The sequence below is a fragment of the Dermacentor silvarum genome, chromosome 4, assembly GCF_013339745.2.
Source record: "Dermacentor silvarum isolate Dsil-2018 chromosome 4, BIME_Dsil_1.4, whole genome shotgun sequence".
Classification (NCBI taxonomy): Eukaryota; Metazoa; Arthropoda; class Arachnida; order Ixodida; family Ixodidae; genus Dermacentor; species Dermacentor silvarum.
Genome location: NC_051157.2, coordinates 32284804 through 32305885, shown reverse-complemented (window position 1 = coordinate 32305885; position 21082 = coordinate 32284804). Strand labels below are relative to the sequence as shown.

The window sequence follows — 21082 nt, the reverse complement described above, 5'->3', positions numbered from 1 at the left end:
TCGCCCCCTGTTCAGAGAACATGCTACACATGGTTGCCTGTAAGTACTTTCTTATTTTTTGAAGGGTTCAGAGAGTTACGCATACCGTATATCCTAGACAAGATATATTACAAATACGCACACACACAAACACATTCCCCTTACGCAGCGTATCTGAGTGCTCGTGCGCATAACTCGTCGCGTTCAACTTCAAATTCTCAAAGCATACACTTATCCAGAAACTAGTAACTGCTTGTCACAAATATAGTTAAGATTCTAGTAAGGGCAGCTAATAACGGCGACGGTAGTTGGATTTACTACACAAAGGAGGTGGTGCATACGACTACCACAGGGGGTCAGTTTGCTAATACGATAGTAATGGTGCCGGTATAGTGACTTTTTCTAACGTATAAGGTTAGTGGGGCCTGTCTTGTTTGCAAAAGACACTTCCATTTCCAAGAAATAATTATGTCGCGTCCGTTCTAAAAGTGTGTTATAAACATCTAAGCAAGAAAAAAAAACGAGAACCGCGTTGCCACACAGTTTGGTCATATTTATATATTCATGAAATAATGGCACTAAATGTCATGCGTGAAAGGAACTTCAAAAGTTGTGTGTAAGAAACTGCACTGTACATAAACAGACAAACGACAAAGGGGAACAACGCATCGCATAATACAATGATCGCGACGCAAATCTGGGAACGACATTACAGTATGTAGGTATAGCCATAATCTTTAGAAGCACAGGTTGTGTAGGAGGGCACCTTTGTATTCGAACAAATAAACAAAGTTATGAACCTATATTATTGCGATAGCGATTATATGGACACACGAGGCGCATTTTTGCCGTCCCGTCGCCGTAATGTTCCGTACCAAGTCCAAGGGCGATAACACAGCTAGTCTCCGCGCGCCGTATGCTGTATGTGTGAGTGAAGGCACGCGAGGGGAGCCTACGATCTCGGCTCAATCTGACCCGCGCGAGGGAGGAAAGTGGAGAGAAAACGCACTGTCTTCCGTCGCGCGAAGTGCCGTGGGGGGATCGGAGGGAGGGAGGGGGGGGCGGCGTTGTGCTCCCGCAGCACCTGCGTATCTCGCGACTGAGCGCAAGGGGAACTGATGATTGCGGCTCAATTTCGCGCACGAAAGGGAGGAAAGCGGGGAGGCAGCGCGAAAGGGAGGGGTGGGGGGTGGCTTCTACTCCGCCGGCAACTGCGTACTTTGCGCAGCCACGCGCGTTCGTGCGCGCCCTATCTTGAAACCGATCTGCAGATGGTTCATACCTTTGTGCTTGTTGCGTTCTCGCTGCTCAGTTTGCGTTGAAGCGATACGCAGCACGAAGGTCACTTCACAAAGTGCTTTACACTTCGCTCGCTGGTGCAGCCGCGCTTGCTCACGCCAGCGTTTTGGCAGCGAGTGTCCGCGATAATCGAGTGTGATGTGTTCATGTTTGCCTGTGCGCGCTGGCACCATGCTTGTTAACTCGTTAGTAAGCGAATGTTTTCAAGTTTATACAGCCGATAAAACTACTATATCCTTACTTCGTATAGCTCTCTACTAATTCGCTATCGCAATCGATGCTTCGCCTTTCGGGCGCAAATGCGACTCTTTTGTTGCAGTGACTGTCGTTTAATTCGGTCTAGTCTGCTTCATGGTCTGAAGTTCGCTCCTTTCCCACTGTTTTTAGGCAAGACTACAGAGGACGCTAGTAATAACCCAGCACGGGAAAACTCGCCGACTCCGGAACGTCCCAAGGAGTGCGGCTACGGAATCGACGACACGTCAAGCGCTCTGCCCCTGTCCACAGCTGAGGCGTCGCTGCAGCATTCAGCTGCAGAGGCCGAGGTACCGGAAACTTTCTATAACTGGTGAGAGACGAACTATGAGAGATCCACTACAAGCATGAACACGCCTGCAGTTTGCTTTCTTGGATGCACAGGGAACTCTGGACAGGTGTTTTCCTTTGTCCGCTCCAGTGCTACGCGGAGAATCGAGATCTTTACTATCTGCTGAGCGAAATTCCGAAAATTAGTAGTTCCGGGACAGAACAGTTAGGTAGATCACTGTTTTTAACTATCAGTGTTTGGGCTGAGTCAGCTGCGCGAGCAAGAAATAATGCGAGGACGCACAAAGCGCTTTGTGCGTCCTCGAGTTCATGGTGCCAAGAGAAGGAAATCACAATTGAAGAAGGCGGATGGCAAGCGTCGACACCACGTAACGTCATTGCACTAATCACCTGAAACTAACACGCCAAAGTTGACAGGGCCGCCTGTGACAAAGATAGTTCCACCTATCGAAACGTGAGTCAGCGTGTCTGAGGCTGTTTCATAAATATTTTATGCCAAAAAGAGTATACCCGGCTTAGGAATAGGTAAGAAACGATGTTTGACTTAGAATAGAGAGAGAGAAAAAGCTTATGAAGCGACGTAGTAGGGAAATGTTAACCGAAAAAGCACACGGTTTATTGCCTTAAACAGGAAAAGAGGGAGTAGAAAGATGAGAGCGAAGTTTCCCAAAGCAAAACACATGCTTAGGATAGACACAACGTTGTTTGCAAGCTTGCATTTTGTGTGTTCGTATGCCTAACCTTCCGCTAGGCGTCGGTGTTCGTGCGCTCTGTGGGATCAGTATTCCGCGCTACTACTGCAGAGGGGCTGCCAACATGCTGGGGGAATACGAATAACAGCGGGTACTTAATTAAATCATCGTTCCTTTCATATTGGCAGCGAGCCACTTTCCATATTAGGTGCGGGCGCTTATTGAGTGAGCCCCGTTTGACGTGTGGCCATGCAGCGTCGCTGTCCGCAGGGGATGAAGCCCGATCCAATACCGTGTCGATGTGCGTGCAATTCCTAAATGGCATACTGGCGCACACGCAAAACCGAGCACGTTGCCCGCTGTTGATTACACCTCGACGTAATGCAATTTCGCTGTCCGGTAGCTTTCTTTTGATTGACAGTGGCGAGCCTCGGCAGTAACACGACTTTCTGCTCGCGACCGCGTCTCCTACCGCCTTGTCAACATGATTATCGCGAAGAAACCGTTGAATGTACGGATGCTCTTGCTTGCTATTCCTCGTTGTTCACGATAGGATGCCTACCTCGTAATCTTGTCACACGCGGAAACCCATTTAGAGCACGCTGCTTGCATAGAAGGGACGGCAAAATCTGCGGTCTTTGTGCACAAAGCCGTTGATGCGCAAGCTTTGTTCGTTGTGACGGGAACTGCTGTTCTCAACGCTATACACGCGCATGAGCGGTTCGTAATGCTAAGTACACTGTTGTGAGAACCCAATAGATCACAAAACTAAGGACCTAGGGTGGAAAGAACATCTTCAGTGTGGCGACAAAGTAAATCGCTGTTTAGAAGCTAGCGTTATACCTGAAGACAATGGTACAGGGCAAAACGAAAGAATTATATGGATGTGCAGGCTATTGCCACTTTCGTTGAAAGCGGGTTTATCGAATGATTTATATGCGTCCACAAAATTACGTGTGCGCTTCAGCAGTAATCTTTCAGAATTGTCTGCACGCCACTATCGCAAACTATCTGAGGTTCTACGATTCTTCTGGGTTACGTTTTGATCACCGACTTTTCTTTTTTCAGATGTCGGTGCTCTAGCCGCGGAAAAAGTTGACAATGGCGTACCTCGGATGTCAAACATCGCGAAGCCCTCTCGTCTTGGATTTTTCTCTGATGAATTCTTGAGTGAAGCAACGAGCAAGAACACAAAGAGTGCTATTGCTATGTGTCAAGACTAATACCGTAAATATTTCGTGAGTAAACTTTCAGTTCTCCCCGCTTTTCCATGACGACACAAAAGAAGAGCGTTCCTTAGCAATTGGAACGCTTTAAATGCCAAATAGATGACATAGAATGCAAATAGGTTCAGGACAGTTGTACAAAGTTTGTGCAGTTGGTTCGAGTTCAGCTTTGTAATAACAAAAGATGGGGCGAGGCAAAGCAGATGACGAAGATGACAGCGCCTTTGTCGTCTGCCTTGCTTTGTTCGGTCTTTAACGCCTGCCCAGTTTCTCTCCCGTTGAAATATACATATATAAGCAAATGCCCCCCCCCCCCCCCTCCCCCCGAGTGTGTAAGTAAAGTTAAAAAAAATCTCGGGATCATACAAACTATCAATAAAATGAAAGACAGAATAAATGAAAATGACGACACTGATACAACTACATAGGCAGTTACGTTTATTTTAACATTGTAAGAAAACAACAGAAAACAAATACCAGGCGGCTGGTTAATCTTTCGTGAAAACAAAATATATCGTAGAATTTAGTGCATCGAAGAAACTCACAAACGTTGGTGTGAAAAGCTACAAAATAATTTCGACCACCTATGAACGCCATAGCCACTGAGCCACTGTTGAGGGCATCGTCAACAGTCCAGTCGGCAGCGTCACCGCTGAGGCTAATTGTTCAGCCAGAACTGAAGAGATTTATTCTCAGTCTACTAACGACATGACTAAGAAAGCTTTCTTTTTATTATTATTTGAGTTCGAAGCGGGAGGAGATATAGAAAAAAAAATACTAGCACAGTTTTCAGATGATATAGGTTTGAGAATTGGGATTCGTTCCGGTTATATGTTTTTTTTTCTGAGAACCATGACAAAAATGCATTTTTGCTTGTTTAAGGCATAGTAAAGTAAGGTAATAAGGTTTAATCGCATGTCAATGATGACTGATATTTATTTTCACGCATAGTTAAAAGAATCCTTCATGAAGTCATTGCTAGAGTGGTAGAGTTGTTTTTTTATTGCGATCACTCCAAGCGCATTTTTGCCGTCGCCGTCGCCGTGAGGTTCCGCATAAAGTCCAGCGGCGGTAAAACCGTCGCCGCGCGCCGTACGCTGTTTGTGCGAGTGAAAGCGTGCGAGGGTGAGCCGCCAACCGCAGCCTAATCTTACGCACACGAGAGAGGAAGGCGGCCGGTAGCGCGCGGACTTCGTTCACTCGCGGGGCGCAGGGAGGAGGCGACGGAGACGGTAGGGTTGGGGTGTGCGTTCTGCTTTTGCGGGTGCTGCTGACGGAGCTGCCGCGAGGGCACCGCATCTTGAAAATGATCTGCTATGTGGGCGAAGTGCGCGCCCGCGCGGGCCTCATCTTCAAAGCGATCTGCGATGGGTACGAAGTGCATGCGCCGAGTGCCGCTAGCTTAGTATGCGCTGTGCTTTCGACGTTCGCGTTGAAGCGAGACGAGAGATAGCGCGAAGGTCAATTTGCCCGCTGCTGCTGGTGCGCTTTCCAGCGTTTTGACGAGTTTCCGCGGTCATCGAGCGAGATGTGTTCATGTTTACCTGTACGCGCGTGATACCGTGTTTGTTTATTTAGTTAGTAAGCGAACATTTGCAACTTTATACGGCTGGTGAAACTAATATCCTTACTTTGGATACCTGTCTACTAATTTGATACCGCAATCGATGCTTCGCCTTTCGGGCGAAACTTCGACTTTTTTATTTCTGTAACTAATATCATCATCTCTCATCCTTTTTTTTTCACCTCTCTTTTGCAGATTTCAACCACCGAAAGGCTGCTCCGAACTTCCACGATGGAAAAAAAAAAGGGAAAGAAAGATGGTTGCCAATAACAACGACGGGCACACGATATATTTTGTGTTTCGACGCGCTCAGCATCGCGAAGCACCTGTGTCAGGACGCGGAGCACAAGAACAGATTGACTCTTCTTTCGCGAAAGCGCAAATGCGTGTGTGTTCACTCCGTTTATGAAGAGACAAAGCGACGTCATATCTGAGAGCGTGAAGCTTTCTTTTTCCATTTTGCAAATATATTTCACACCTGTTTAAATATTCATTGTTTCAGAAACGAGCTTCACATCTCCTTTGTGACAGGACTTCGTTGGAGGCATGTATTATCATGACCTGCATCGGATAAGAAGTGCCTGTAGAAAACGACTACGCAAATTCAGACCCTTTATATGGACCATGGCGATTCCATGAAAAGTGGTTGTACTCCCTTATATCAGCTTTAACTTGAGTGTGGCGCCATCGATTGTGTTTTCATGTGTGTCTTTGACAGCTTGATTCATCACCGATTAAGCAGCCATGACCTACGTGTATTCCTGACTTGTGCGTACCTACATCCTTTCTGTTGAAATCATTTTTATGTTTACGATGTGCACCGACCACTCGTGTACCACGTGCAAACACTGATAGCATTGCTTTTCCTAGAGTGACGTTTCTGGGTGGCATTTCTGCATTTTGATTCTGTGCCAACATGCGCATGCGCGTGAATATCCACCGCTGCATTGTGACGTCCCGTGGTGCAGTTTATGCATGATTTAATTGCATCCAAAGCCATCGCACAACTACATGAGCAGCACCGACAAGACTGCACCTGTCGGCGAGTCTACGATAAAAGCTATTTTGCGTATAAGTATAGCATCATGAGTGTTAATGCTGCAGTCTAAGTTCAATCCACTTTTTATATTCCAAAGACCCACTTCAGTAGACAATGCATCACGCTGTCTTCAGTTCGATCCTCATCTCCACTCTTGCCACAAGGATATCACGGCAGATGTTCGCACTGAGCCAGAATGGATTACAATTATTCCAGCACCCGATGCTCGCCCTCAGTGCAGACGACAGCAGGAGACGTTCTCTGCTTCTTGGCACTTTCGCTGAGCAACACTTCTCTTAGCAGTTGCTAATAATAAAATGAAGGAATTTTGCACTCTACAGATAAGAAATTGCCTAGGCTTCACAGAAGTATTAAAATAAATCGTATATTTTCATATTACCTTCGAAATGTGGTGCAGAAGCGTTAAGGATGTCCACAGAATAGATGATCTTCAGGGCTAGTGGACAATGAAGCACTCGGGAATGATCACCTTCGTCATTATAATATATATATATATATATATATATATATATATATATATATATATATATATATAAGGCTCTCTATATGGCTTTCATAGATTATGAAACAGCATTTGATTCCGTAGGAATAACGCAGTCATTAGGGAATAATGGATATTGGATGTAGGAAATTAATTTCCTTTCACCAGGCGCGTACTATACAGAGACAACCTGTAGACTACACGCACTATCTCGAAGTACTTGAAAGAAAGCAAAGAGGTGAACCGATGACATTACTTTGCAAGGTGCCACGACACCCTACGTATCGATGTGCAGTCATAATTTCACAGGGGGAGCTATCCGTTTCCGGCTTGCCTACGCGATTATCTCTTAAGCGTAATCTCTGACGCGATTCTCACAATAAGGGGTTGACGCGCTGTGAAAGTAATCTATATAGAGACAGCGCCCCAAGAATCGTGGCGCAGAATTTCAACATCTTGTTCTGGCTAAGTAACAGAGCGCAGAGACACGGACTAGAATTAAAAAAAAAGCCAGGGGACAGGCGCTGGGCTATTTTCTTTTATTCTAGCCCGTGTCTCAGTTCGCGCTGTGTTACTCAAAACAAAGCTATGCCAACTCGCCCACATGGTAATTCTGCTGAACAATTTGTTCGTTTTGAATAAAACCCATCCGACATTACGAGTGAAGTAGTCGTCAGTGGTGCGCACTGACATGTATACGCTGGGACGATCCTGGCCTATCGTTCAAGAATAAAGATTTTTCAAGCACAAGCGTAAGGGTCTCTCATCTGCATTTTACAAGATCGATGGCAACATACCCCCAGTATCAAGCCTCCAGCACTGACTGTAGAGTTGCATAAAAGTGAAAAATATTGCCTAAAATATGTGTGCTCTGTGGACCTTCAAGTAAGCATAATCCGCCACTCTCTTGCCTACACAGACCCCGCACACAAAAGTTGTGTTTCACACCCACCACCACCAGGGCTGCTTTCGTTAAAACATACGCCGCTGCCTATGCCGAGAATCATAAAATTTTGCTGCGATAACTTTCATAAAATATAGAATAGTAAAGATAACTAGGAATGAGGGCTTTATAACGCTACGGATATGGTTACATCAAACGGCCGTGGTGAGCAGAAAAAAGCCGAGTCTATGGTCGAGCCAGTTTTTGGCCGTGCTTTCGCCGTGCGCTGCTTCACGCCCCCTTTTTTCTCGTCGCCGTTTGAGTCAGAAGTGTGGTGGGCTTCATTTTTCTCGTACTTTCAGTGGTTTGTAAGCATTCATGAGAAACGAAAGCTGCGGCCGTCGAGCAGCGACTGAATAGCCACAACGTCTCGAGGTAAGAAGAGACGTTCGTCGTCTGAAGCTTGAGTTTCACTTCTTTCAAGATCTAGTGCATCATTTCTATTCATTCGGCAGTCACACTAATGCTGCATTTAAAATAAGTTATACCAAGTATCAACGATTAATTTCGAGAAGTTAATGCCTCGGAACATGTTTATTTATTGACGAAAATCATAACTGGGTCCATTGTTCAAGGAATTATTTTAAAAAATCTGCCTCCTTTCCATCCTGTAAAAGTGCATGTACAGCGAAGCTGTCGCCGACACTAGACAAGCACCACCACCACAACGGCGTACGTTACGCGCGCACGCATAGAGGAATGAGCACATGCTCATTCCCCTATGTCATATGCCAAGTACAAGTGCCTTGTTGGACTAATTGAATTTCTCAATGCAAATTGAGACAGACAATTCGTGAAGTACGACTTACGCACAAGCTGCAGACATGATAGTTTCGGATTGCAATTCGGATATACGAGTAAACACAAATCTGTTCCACGCAAACTCAAAGACAATGCCCTTTTTTCAGCTGCCATTTGAGGTCTGTCCGAGTGGCCGCGGCTGCTAGACCGCTGTTTTTTGGTTAGCACAGAACCAGCCTACAAAAAAATCCCGTCCAACTAGAGGCTAACAGCTTCGCTGTAAAAGTCTCGTTATTACAACGACCGCAACGCATTATCGCAAGCGATCGTTCTAGAAAATACCGATCGACACGTAGAAAGCACTGATGCCAGGTAAAACGCGCAGACTCCCCTCACGGATGCAATATAGTAGTCCAGTAATTCATTAGTGACTACTGGCACATGGTTGTTATAGTTGCGGCTGTTGCTGCATCTCATAAATGGCATACGAGATGGTATCTTACCTTTCGTAAAGAGAACATATGTGCTTCTGACGTTACATAAAATGCAACAGTTATTTCTGTCTTTTTGTTTGTTCAGTGTTTTCTGGATAACTGTAAAAACGCTTATGTGAAATGCCAGCATTGCTGAACTGCGTTCTTCTTCTCAAAGTATGTAGAAATTTTTTTTCTAAACAGCTTGTGTGACACTTATGGTGTTTGCATGCCATTGGCTAGAAAATTCATTTCTTTATACCTCATATTACTTATAAAATTGCGTGTGAAGTGCCAGTATTCCACACTACGGCTACCTACGTACCGAACGATTAATACTTGCTAAGCGCATTCAAAATAGTTACGATAATACAAACTGAAGAAAGAAATATTTACTTATAAAGAAATGTACTGCATCGCAATGTCACTAATTCTCGGCCCAACCTCACCTCTCAAGTGCGGCCCAAACAAACGTTTTATTGCAATGTACCTATGTGTAGGCGTTTTCATGACATGAGCGCTACTCAAAACGTTGAGTAGCGTCTTATCTTGTTGCGAATATTTCCTTCGGCATATTTATGTCCTTAGGCAACACGCGCCGTAGCGCGCGAGAAGTCACGACGATGATGATGATGATGATGATATATTGGCATCCCCTTTGAAACGAGGCGGTGATAAATAGTGACCTAGCCTTCTTGATTTAATCAGGTATGATATGCATGTTTTTCAGTCTAGCATTTTAAGGCGACTCGGGTATGCTCGTCGTCTTCTTCCACAGCTGGCTCCGACGTCGTTCATCCTAAAATAAAGGAAAAGCGGAATGCAGCAATAATGCAACTTTGACAACTTTGGGGCTACAGTAAATATGAGGCGGTGCGTGGAACTTGGAAAGAAGTAATGAGGCCAGCGTGGAAGAGCGTCGAGGAAGAAGAAGAAATGTCGGGGCTGTCGACAGTCACGAGCCATGTCAGTACAAGACAGAAAATAGCGAAGGAGGATTACAAAGATGAGGATCGGTCCGAAGCCGAGAGAGGAGGGAACGAAACATGCGCATCTCTCTCTATGAGTGCAGTGCGTAGGCAAAGCTTCTTTAGTGTAGCGATTCCCCTGTATTGCCTAATCTTTTCCGAAGGAACGGAGACGCGCTCAAAGTCCACCGGGGTCACTGCTTTTTGGGTCGCTTTTATGTACCTGATGATCAGAGGCAATCCGAACGATGGAGAAGCCCCTAATGCGATGACGAAACGGAGTCACATAAACGAATGATTCCAGTAGCAGTGAAAACCGGTCGCCCAAAGACTGTGAGCAAATGTCTCCTGCCGGTAGCCTATCACGCGTGTCGTCATCCTGGCCGACGGTGCCGCACAGGAAACAAAGATCAAAAGCCGTGATCTGTGCCTATATGTCTTTGCGAGTTTGCGTATGATTTTCTTTGCTTTATTAACTGCGTTGGCTGTCCATTTCTTCTCACGTACAGCAGCGCGTGTTTCGATGTTGCTATATGGGGGACAAGTGGCGGGGCAGCGGGGTCTACAGGCACGCCGCTCTGTTGCAGGCATGCACGCACACACCACCACACACTACGTTCCTCCCCCATTCCTAATACTCGCCCCCCGTACACACACATACGAACAGAAGATTAAATTACAACCAGGTGTGTGAGAAAGAGAAAGCAAGAATAAAATACCAACACACACACACACACACACACACACACACACACACACACACACACACACACACACACACACACACACACACACACACACACACACACACACACACACACACACACACACACACACACACGTTACACGAACACGCCCATTGTTGGCCACTTCAAGAGGACGACGAACCGTAACCCCTTAATCTTGTGTACACATTCTCCGTGTTATTCAAGATGCGTATGGTTGAACTTGGTCAATATTCTGAAACACGCTGCAATATAATCGGATCACGAAGGCTGACTGCTGCCGAGGCTTTTGAAAGCAAAGGATTGAAATAGAGGAGGCCCGAGCGTCGCTTCGCCTTTCGTGCCAGCCCAACTTACCTGCACGCTGAGCGCACTGACCTCTATAGCTTATGTGCCACAGCGAGGCATTCGCCGTCGTTGCAAGCGTATTGCGAACAACTTTTTGCAAGTGGGCTTAATGTATAGGCGCCGCACCGCGTCCTCACAGCAGTAGTCGCTTATCGGTAACCACCAGGCGGGTCGCCGTTACGCCATCGAATGGGTTCGGAGTGCGCGCGTTATTTGTGCCTTTAGAGGGAAGCAGCCAGACGTGTCCACTGACTTCATCCGTAAACAGCATTCTGACAGCTCCCTGGCGCTGCCCTCGAAGCTAACGATGCTTGAACTGCTCTGATCCGTGCAACCTATGGCACGTTCGTGCGGTGCGTGCTCTCATAACAGGAATGTGGGAGGCTGGCGAGGATGAACTTTCAGAACCATGACGAGGCTATAGGGATTTTTAACGATGTAATGATTTTAAGTTCGAAATTCATGACACGATTCACTTACTGTTTCGGTCTAATGCGGCATAACCTCTAATGGGGGTCGTTTTCGAGCTCCATCATGGTCTTCGACTATATACAAGATGTTTCTGCGAACACGTTCAAAAATATTTAAACGTGGCCCGTAGCAGATAGCACAATTCTAGTTCATGAGTTGGTCTACTCGAAGAGGCGGATATTACTTGTAGAAAAAATGGAAATGCATAATCGGCTAATCAACAAAAATCACTAATGAAGTTCTTAACTAATTACCTTAGTATGGCTCAAATTGCAATTTACAAATTCTAGCCGTAGAGTTCGCAAGGTGGATACACTTGGAACGAATTCTCAGGATGACAGCAGTTTCGAGATAATAATTCCCAAACTTTGCGGAGAAATGCATTTGCCTTCTAGTTGCTTTTGTGTTTCAATGCATAAAACGACGATTTGTTAAGAAAGTAACTGGAACGTCAACGCATTTCATTCAAATACGTGAAAAGCACAGAAAAAATCCCATGAGAGAACCACGGTACCATTCTAAATTAATTTGATGCTCAAAAGCAACACTTTCATTTTCTTGAGTATTCCCTTAAAAAAATAAAGAAAAAAGCTAGCTTCTACCTATTGTTGGAAGCCGAATATTAACTTCGAAATTAATTTCGAATCATCGAAATAAAAAAAAAGCCTCTCAGAATTTGGTAAGCTAGCAAAAACAATTACTCCATCTCCCGCTAAAGGGAACCATGTGTGGATGCGAAGCAGCGGGGAGATGGTTAGCTTGAGCGGGAGATGGTTTCGCGGCAGCGGCCCGAGCGCTCATCGCGGCGCTGCACAGGAGAGAGACTGAGGCACGCGCGCTCCGTCATTTTCATACCGCGGAACTACCGTGGCGCCCCCAGCGGAGTATGCAGCTGTCGCACCACCTGTCGTGCGAACCGCTCCGGAGTCCTAGAGGAGAGAAAGGGGGGGGGGAGGGTAGAAGAGGAGAGAGAGGGGGAGGGGACGCGCATGCGCTGTCGGGGTGTGCGACGCGGGACAATATACAGAGCCGCCGGCAAGAAATGCTTCGCACTTAAAAACACGAATGCTCGAAGTTAACAAATTTGTTAACTCCACAGCAAAGACATACGAGTATATTGCAGTTCTGTACACTGTCTCTGTTGCAGCATCTAATGTAGACACGTTTATAGTTTCCGAGAAATTCCTACAACGCTTACAATATTTTGCAAAGCTCCCATTTATTAAATAACGGTATACTTCAGAACTGCGCATATTACCTAAGTTTTCACCGCTTCAGATGTCTTAGTACAGGTGTAGAATAACCAAAGTGTAATATAATATTTTTTAATGCTGAGAGAGAGTAAACTGAATTGATCAGGTATTTTTTTTTCTTTTGCAACCTTCAGCATTTGATGTCGTAAACCAAAATTCTGCCCTTACAGTCGCTATATTTCAACTTTTGCTTCCAAGGACAACAAACCTCACCACCTTGGTGCAGTGATTCTCAAGAAAATTGATTTCTCTATTCCCGTCATTTTATATAGGATGTCCGAATGTAAAGCTTCCTCTACAGGAGGTGGCTCGTCCAGCTGCCTACTTCGCTTAGTCTTTATGCTCTGGCATAGTTTTTTAAACAAGCTTTTAAAACATTCTCTATTACCGCTTACCGTTCTAGGGTATATCAGGCGTTTTCTTTAGCTGCACCATGATTTTAAACTTTGCCTGTGACATATAGCACAATTCTAATCATTGTGCTAAATTACTCGATGAGGTGGCCACTACTTCTAAAGAAATCAAGACGCATAATTGAATAATTAACATAATTACACTAATTACCTTTTTAAACAATTACTTTATGCACATATATCAATTTACGAATTGTAGCCGGTGAGCTGCCAAGGCTTATATACCACTTATAATGAATTCTGAGAACTACATCAGCTTCGAGATAATAATTTTCACACTGTCCGACGAAGTGCATTTACGTTCTAGTTACTTTTGTGCTTCAGTGCATAAAACAGCGTTTCCTTTAAAAAAAAAAAATAAATGGAACAAGTGCATTTTTGGCGCAAGTTTGACTGTGCATATCTAGAAACCGTTGCCATCTTCATAAATCGCTACAAAAGGATATTCCTCGCAATATCATTAGCTACAATTCGTAGATTGAAATATGCACCGTAAAATAATTACCTAAAAAGTTAATTAATGTAAATATGTTCATTTTTCAATTAGGCATTTAGATGACTGCCTCATCAAGTAATTTAGCTGAAATATTAGAATTGCGCTGTCACGGGCGATATTTAACAGCAGAGCTGTTTAAGCCAACCCGCCGGGGTGGCTCAGTCAGCTAAGGCGTCGCGCTGCTGAGCACGAGGTCGTGGGATCGAATCCCGGCCCCGGCAGGCCGCATTTCGATGGAGGTGAAATGCAAAAACGCCCGTGTGCTTGCGTTGTAGTGCACGTTAAAGAACCCCAGGTGGTCGAAATTAATCCGGAGCCCTCCACTACGGCGTGCCTCATAATCAGAACTGGTTTTGGCACGTAAAACCCCAGAAAGAAGAAGAAGAAAGAAGCTGTTTAAGCCGGCGGTAATGTGCGCCGCCTGCCACTGCGTTGCCTAGCAACCACCTCGCGGAGCGTCGCGCCCTATGCTCGGGAGAGAGAAAGAGAAAATAAGAGCGAGAGAAAGAGAGAGAGAAACAAAGTTAAGCAGCACCAACGAGTCAACGCGCAGAGGTGCTGCCGACGCCATCCACGCTTCTCCGTTTCCCCGCATTAGCGCCGAACGCTCGCGGTGTCCGTGAGTGCAGCAGGAGCCTCTGGCGGCGGATCGGCCGAGCTCCCACCAGCTGCGCGCTACTGCACATGCGCCATGACGTTATCCCGTCGTGTCGTCTGCTGCGCGCCGCCCGTACACTGTGCATAGCTTTCGCCCCACTTCCCCTACGTGTGCTCGGACTGCAAGTGCTTCGCGAGGCGTTCCCCGATGCTGCGGAGCACGAGGAAATGCTTATACACCTTGTATAACTTAGCATCACTTGGCATTACTTCGTATAACTTATCATCCCTTCGTATAGCCAGGAACAGCTAGGAACCGGTCAGCTCCGCTGTGTCTTTAGCTTTGCGGCACTAGTGCAAATTACCCCGAGATTTTGAAAATTTAGTCCAGCTAAGAAAAAAAAAGTGAGAAACGACCCTAATCCTTGACTTAGGTGTCTGCTAGTGGCACTCGCACCTCGGCGTTGGTGTACCCTGGTGTGGGGCGGAAAACTGAACTTGGAGGAACGAGCGAATGGAACTGGCGGGAAACCGCCACGCACAAAGGAGTGGGCGAGGGGGCGAGGAGGGCGTGACGTGGAACCCCCTAGCGGACGGCGCACGAAGCACACCTCACGTGCCCCTCCACCGCTGAAGTGACAGCATGTAACGAGAGCAGGCGCGCAGCTAACGCGCGCGAATGAGCGACGGAACTATTGAAAGCCGGGAGAGAAGCGAGAGAGGAGGGAGTGACGTCACTCCTCTGCTGTGTTAGGCAAGCGTTCACTGTGTGTCAGGTAGTGTGAATCTCTAATAAGCTTGTCTTTATTTTAATTATTAATGAGTAGGTACTCCTGGTTTAAGCGTGACGTCATTGATTAAGTCACTTATGGTCTTTGAGTTTCACGGGAACCTGTACTGATGCGGTGACTACCTAAAGTGTACGATTGTGTGCTTTTGTGTACGGCAATTAGATTTTCCTTAATTATTTTATATTATTCCTGACACTTAATAAGCTCTTTACTGCACTAAACCTGTGCTCTGATGTCATATCTTTCTTTAACCATACGTAGAACCATCGAAATCTACCTGTTTCTATTTCTTTATGATTTATATTTTATTTCGTCCCACCTCTGTGATAAACCGGAAGTCGGCCCGTAACTGGAAGGTGCTGCGCAAGAAACAAGAGTGTCACTCGGTACTCGAGCCACTAAAAAAATACGATATAACCTGAAGCATCCACCGTTGAAGCCCTTGGCACCCCACGAAATGTGGTCGTATAGCAGTAGGCGACTTGTCAGTTTATGTTGCGTATACCTAACGAGCCAAAAATTAAGTTTGTAGGCCATTGTTGGGGGAAACAAAAAGAACTGAAACAGAGAGAAAACAATTTTTGCTAAAATATACCTTGGGGCTAGCGTAGAGTAGCAGGCCAGAGCAAGTTATAGCTCAGGCAACCTCTCAGTCTTTCGGTAAATACATTTTATTGCGAAAGCAATTATATGGACACTCCAAAGCGGATTTCTGCCGTCGCCGTCGCCGTTGCCATGAGGTTCCGTATGACGTCAACGGCGATGAAATCGTCGCCGCGCTCCGGACGCTGTATGTGCGAGTGAAAGGGCGCGCTTTCACTGGGAGCGAACGCACGGCGGAGAACAAACGCGCGTTCTGCGCCGTGCTCCCCGAAGGGCTGAAGAATTAAGCTTCTCCTTCCTCCTTTACAATCACCATATATATAGAGCAAACGCGACTTTTTCCGGCGCACGAAAGGCCGTGGGGGGACGGGAGGGAGGGGAGGCGACGTTTAGCTGCGGCACCAAATGCGTATTTATATAAAAAAGTTGTCGCAGTTTCACCTGAAAGGCGAAGCATCAATTGCGATAGCAAATTTGTAGAGAGCTATACGGAGTAATGATATTAGCTTTATCAGCTGTATAAACTTGGACATGCAGCAGCACCGGCAACACGCAGAACTGTTGTCGACGCCGTCGGCGTTTTGCCCGCGTTCGCTCAAGATGCGTGCGGCGTTGGTGACTGTTGCCGGAGCCTCTGATATGATGATGATGATGATAAGTGGTTCTTGAGGGAAAGGGAAAGGTTGGCGCTATCTTCTGCAGCCCTTGAGGGAGCACGGCTCAGCGCCAAAGCCTCTGATATAAATAGGCACTTGGTGCCGCAGCTAAACGTCACCTCCATTCCCTCCCCCCCCTCCTCACGGCCTCTCGCGCGTCGGAAGAAGGCGCGTTTGCTCTACATATATGGTGATTGTAAAGGAGGAAAGAGACGCCTACTTCTGCAGCCCTTAAGGGACGGCAGTCGGGGCCATGCAGACCCAGACCATCAGGGTCCGCAAGGCCGTGTCGCAGCTCCTTGCTCATGGAGAGGGCTGCTCGGTGAAGTGGGCCCTGCGGCTCTACGAGGCGGCGGCCACATCACGCCTGCGGTACGCCCTCCCGCTGGTGGCGCTGCCGCCACGCCGCCTCGAAAAGTTGGAGCTGCAGCACCGGGCGGCCATCCGACTCTGCCTGGGCGTCCCCCGGAGCTCCCAGATTGCCGCTACCCTTGCGGAGGCTGGAGCATGGCCCCTGTCGCTCCTCTTCCTGCAGCAGGGGCTGAGGCACGTCGACCGCCTCCACCATGCTCCTGATGGCAGAGGCCTGCTGCGTCGCCTCCAGTCCCGGCCTTCCTCAAGGATGGGTCAGCTGTGCCGCCTCTACGAGGAGGTGGTTGGCAACCCACCGCCGAATGCGGTACAGCTGCCCCCACCGCAGAGGCCTCCTGTCCCCATCGCCACGGAGCTGCCCGGGATTTCGAAGAGGCGCTCACCCGCTTGCGCCCTGCAGCAGACGGCCGCCTGCCTCCTGGACGAGACCCTCGGAGACCACCTCCTGGTGTACGTCGACGGTTCGGTGGTACCGGACACCGGCTCTGCCACGGCGGCCTGCACGGCACCAGCCCTGCAGAAGAGCAGGCAGTGTCGACTGCCCAGACACGCCAGCTCGACTGCAGCGGAGGTGGCAGGCCTCCACCTGGCCGTCGACCTACTCTCTGAGGAGCTTCCTGGGGTACCAGCGGCCATCCTCTGCGACTCCAGGGCAGCCCTCCTCGGCCTGCAGAGGCCAGAAAGCGCCAGCCTTGGAGTCGCACTGCTGTCTACCCGGCTGACAGCGCTGCAGGACGCAGGCCACCCGGTGTCCCTGCACTGGATCCCCGCCCACGTAGGGATCCCGGGCAACGAGGCAGCCGACGCCCTGGCGAAGGACGCCCACCACACCACTGTGCCCCTCAGTCGGGCCGTGACGGAGGGCGACTTCACAGGACTGAGGCTGCGGCGACACCTGGCGACCCACCACCCAGACAAACGGGTGGCACTGGGATGCCCCCCACGACCACTCCCCCAGCGAGGCCTGGCTCGCAGGGAGACCTCGCTCCTTCTCCGGCTCCGCATCGGCTGCAGCTGGACGGCAGCACGCAGCTACCGACTGGGACGAGCGACGTCCCCGGCCTGCAGCTCCTGCGGGGAGCCGGAGACGATCGAACATCTCCTGCTGGCCTGCCCGGCGTACCTCCAGCAGCGGGGCCCACTCCTGCAGGAGTTCCGCCGCCTGGGCCTCCCCTGTGGCAAGGAGGAAGATCTCCTCTTCCCCGGCCGACACCACCTTTCTGCACTTCGAGGCGTCGTGGAGTTCCTTGACTCGTCAGGGCTCTCCGCACGCCTCTAAGGACATTTCTACAAGCGGGAAGGCCTCACGGCCTCCCACTCCACCCCGGGCCTGACCGGCCTGGCACAACACCCCTGCAGACTCTGCAGCACGCCAAGGCCTTCCATCTCGGCCTGATACGTGCCGCCTATGCCTGCCGGTTTTGCTTCGCCCAGCCATGGCGTCTCCACTCTATCCCTTCTTTCGCTCCCACTTACCCCTCCCCGTTGGCGCTGAGCCGTGCTCCCTCAAGGGCTGCAGAAGATAGCGCCAACCTTTCCCTTTCCCTCAAGAACCACTTACCACCAGCCCTTAAGGGAGCACGGCGCAGAACGCGCGTTTGTTCTCCGCCGTGCGTTCACTCCCCGTGAAAGCGCGCGCCCCTCGTGCCCTTTCACCCGCACATACAGCGTTCGGCGCGCGGCGACGATTTCATCTCTATTGACGTCGTACGGAACCTCATGGCGACGGCGACGGCAGAAATCTGCTTTTGAGTGTCCGTATAATTGCTATCGCAATAAAAATTACTCCATCTCCCGCTAAAGGGAACCATGTGTGGATGCCTGGAAACAGTCACCAACGCCTCGCGCTCTCGGTGCGAATGCGGGCAAAACGGCGACGGGGTCGACAACAGTTCTTCGCATTGCTGGTGCTGCTGCATGTCCAAGTTTATACAGCTGATAAAACTACTATCCTTACTCCGTATAGCTCCCTACAAAGTTGCTATCGTAAGTGATGCTTCGCCTTTCGGGTGAAACTGCGACATTTTTTTCTCTCGCTCTCATCACTAAAATGGCAGCACCAAGGGCACCAAAGAGAGGCTGTTGGTATGTTTGAATGAAATTGAAAATTGACATCAATTGCACATTTCTGTCTGAATCAACACACCACAGAAGTTTTACATAAGGATTTCCCATAGAAAAATTCGCCAGGAGCACCTCCGGAGCGTAAATGCACAGAAAGCATATGCAAAAAAAAAAAAAAAAAAAAGAGTGTGGGAGGGGGGGGGGGGGGGGAGGTGAGGACGGGAGGGGGTACCAATTCTTATTCTTATACTCATCAGCCCTACAACAGGCTTCTCTGCACTGTTATGCGGGACAGTAAGCTTTCATAGCAGCCTGGCGAGAACAGTCTTATCTCTGATCAATTTTTTTTTCAATTGTTCCTTATCACTTATAAAACTACCCATCTTCTAAATTTACACTACTCTAACGATTATATGTCTTAACTTCCTAATTTACGCATTTTTGCGCAGATAGAAGGCATAACACATTTTGTGTGACAGACAATTTTTTGGGGGGTACTCGTCAAAGACTGCTTACGCATTGAAAAATAACACTGACGAATATAATTGACATATAAACGCGTAAATAAAATATGCGCGTGGTATTGGGCGCAGCTGTGTATGTTGCCTTTTTTTTTGCCTTTTGATTCGGCTGAACCAGCCACAGCAGTGGCATTCCGTGCCACAGTTTTCTCAACTGAAGGCAGCTAGCGAAAACAGAATGTGTACAGGATCGATTCACCATTACTGTCGATGTAAGCGAATGGCCGAACAATTCTAGAAAGCCGGGGCGCTTTAATAAAGGAACTTTATTCTTGACGGCGTATATTTGCTGTAGTGAGGATATTTAGGCAGCATTCCTCTTTCATTGGGTAATTTCTTAGAGGACGGAGCCGTTAACCAGCACATCTGTAGCGGTAATAGAGATGGATGGCACTGACGTCATCGTAGCCTCCATGCTGGTGCACCGGCATGATGATAAGCTGGATCTGTGATGTCATGTGAAAGCTGTCATATAGATGGCTTGCACTGACGTCATCCTAGCCGCCATGTTAGTGCACTGACACAGTTATAAGCTTGGTCTATGACGTCACGTGCAAGCTATCATGAGTTAGACACTAAGTGCGTCTCAAAGATCTATCATAGTTTGCGTTCGGCGACGACAGTGCTCAGCAACTCGGTTGGAGACGTGTCCTTTGCATCGGTGCTCCGCATCGCCGGTGAAAATCCAGCCATCGTTCACAAAAACGGCAACAGACTAAAAAAGAAGAGAAAAGAAAGCTATTTGCTTTAAAACGAAACAGGATTCTTGTTGAACAGCAAAAGAATTGGACGTAGTGTACAGGTTAGCCTAGTTCTGTCGAAAGTCTCAGAGGAGAGCTTCGCATAGGAAAATCCAGTGTCATCCGGATCTGCGAGCTCTCGGCTCAAACACTGCTTTAAGAAGAGCTTATGCGGGGGCCGCTTACAATGCGATCTCGGTCTCCTGACGGAGACAAATCTCTCTTGTCGGAAAAGAGTATTTGTCTTGCACAAAGCTTAGGGATAAGCCCTACATTTTCTGCCGCCCAAGATGGGCTCTACTTTCCCGATAGAATTGTGCAGTGGGGAACAGGTTATATATTTTCGTGCTTTTGGACAAACCAGACGAATAATTGCTTTTATTTAGCGTGACGTACGCGACTAGTAAACGTAATGAAATTATATTCGGCACTTTTATTGCGATAGCAATTATATGGACACTTCAAGCGGATTTGTGCCATGGGCGTCGTCATCGCCGTCGCCGTTGCCGTGAGGTTCCGTATAGAGTCCAACGGCGATAAAATCGTCGCCGCGCGCCGTATGCTGTATGTGCGAGTGAAAGCACGCGAGGGACGCGCGCTTTCACGGGGAGTGAACGCACGGCGGAGAGGAAACGCGACTTATTCCGTCGCGCGAAAGGCCGTGGGGAGACACGAGGGAGGGAGGGGAGGCGACGTTTATTCATAATTCCGGTACCGGCATGTTTTCTCTGCCAAACTATAAGCGTCTATTCAAGGTCCCAGAAAAGTATTAAATGTAAAATCGAAACGGCAATGCCTTTTATGCTGATTGCTTCACCGAAACGCGGCTTTATATGCAAATGAAGCCTAAAAGATCAGAAAGATTCGTTCTGCCCGCTACAGAGCCAAATAATGGCACTTTAATGACAAAGGTTGTAGATTGCCGCCTCGTGAACAGGCCGTCGCACACTCGCCCTCATTATCGCCATCTCGGTCTGTCCATGCACAGCGCTGGCGTGAAAATATACTGTGCGTTTCAGCGAAGACTATCAAAAACTTTATTTTAATTGCCTGTGGCAGA

General features: G+C 48.0%; 1 protein-coding gene across 1 annotated transcript in view; it reads left to right on the top strand.

The window, feature by feature from the left end:
- Positions 1-1850, top strand: part of LOC119448501 (uncharacterized) — a 36230-nt gene extending 34380 nt beyond the window's left edge. Inside the window, exon 8 of the mRNA XM_037711765.2 lies at positions 1666-1850. Coding sequence (XP_037567693.1) covers positions 1666-1850 — 185 coding nt within the window. The remainder of the gene's footprint in view (positions 1-1665) is intronic.
- The last annotated feature ends 19232 nt before the right edge of the window (positions 1851-21082 follow it).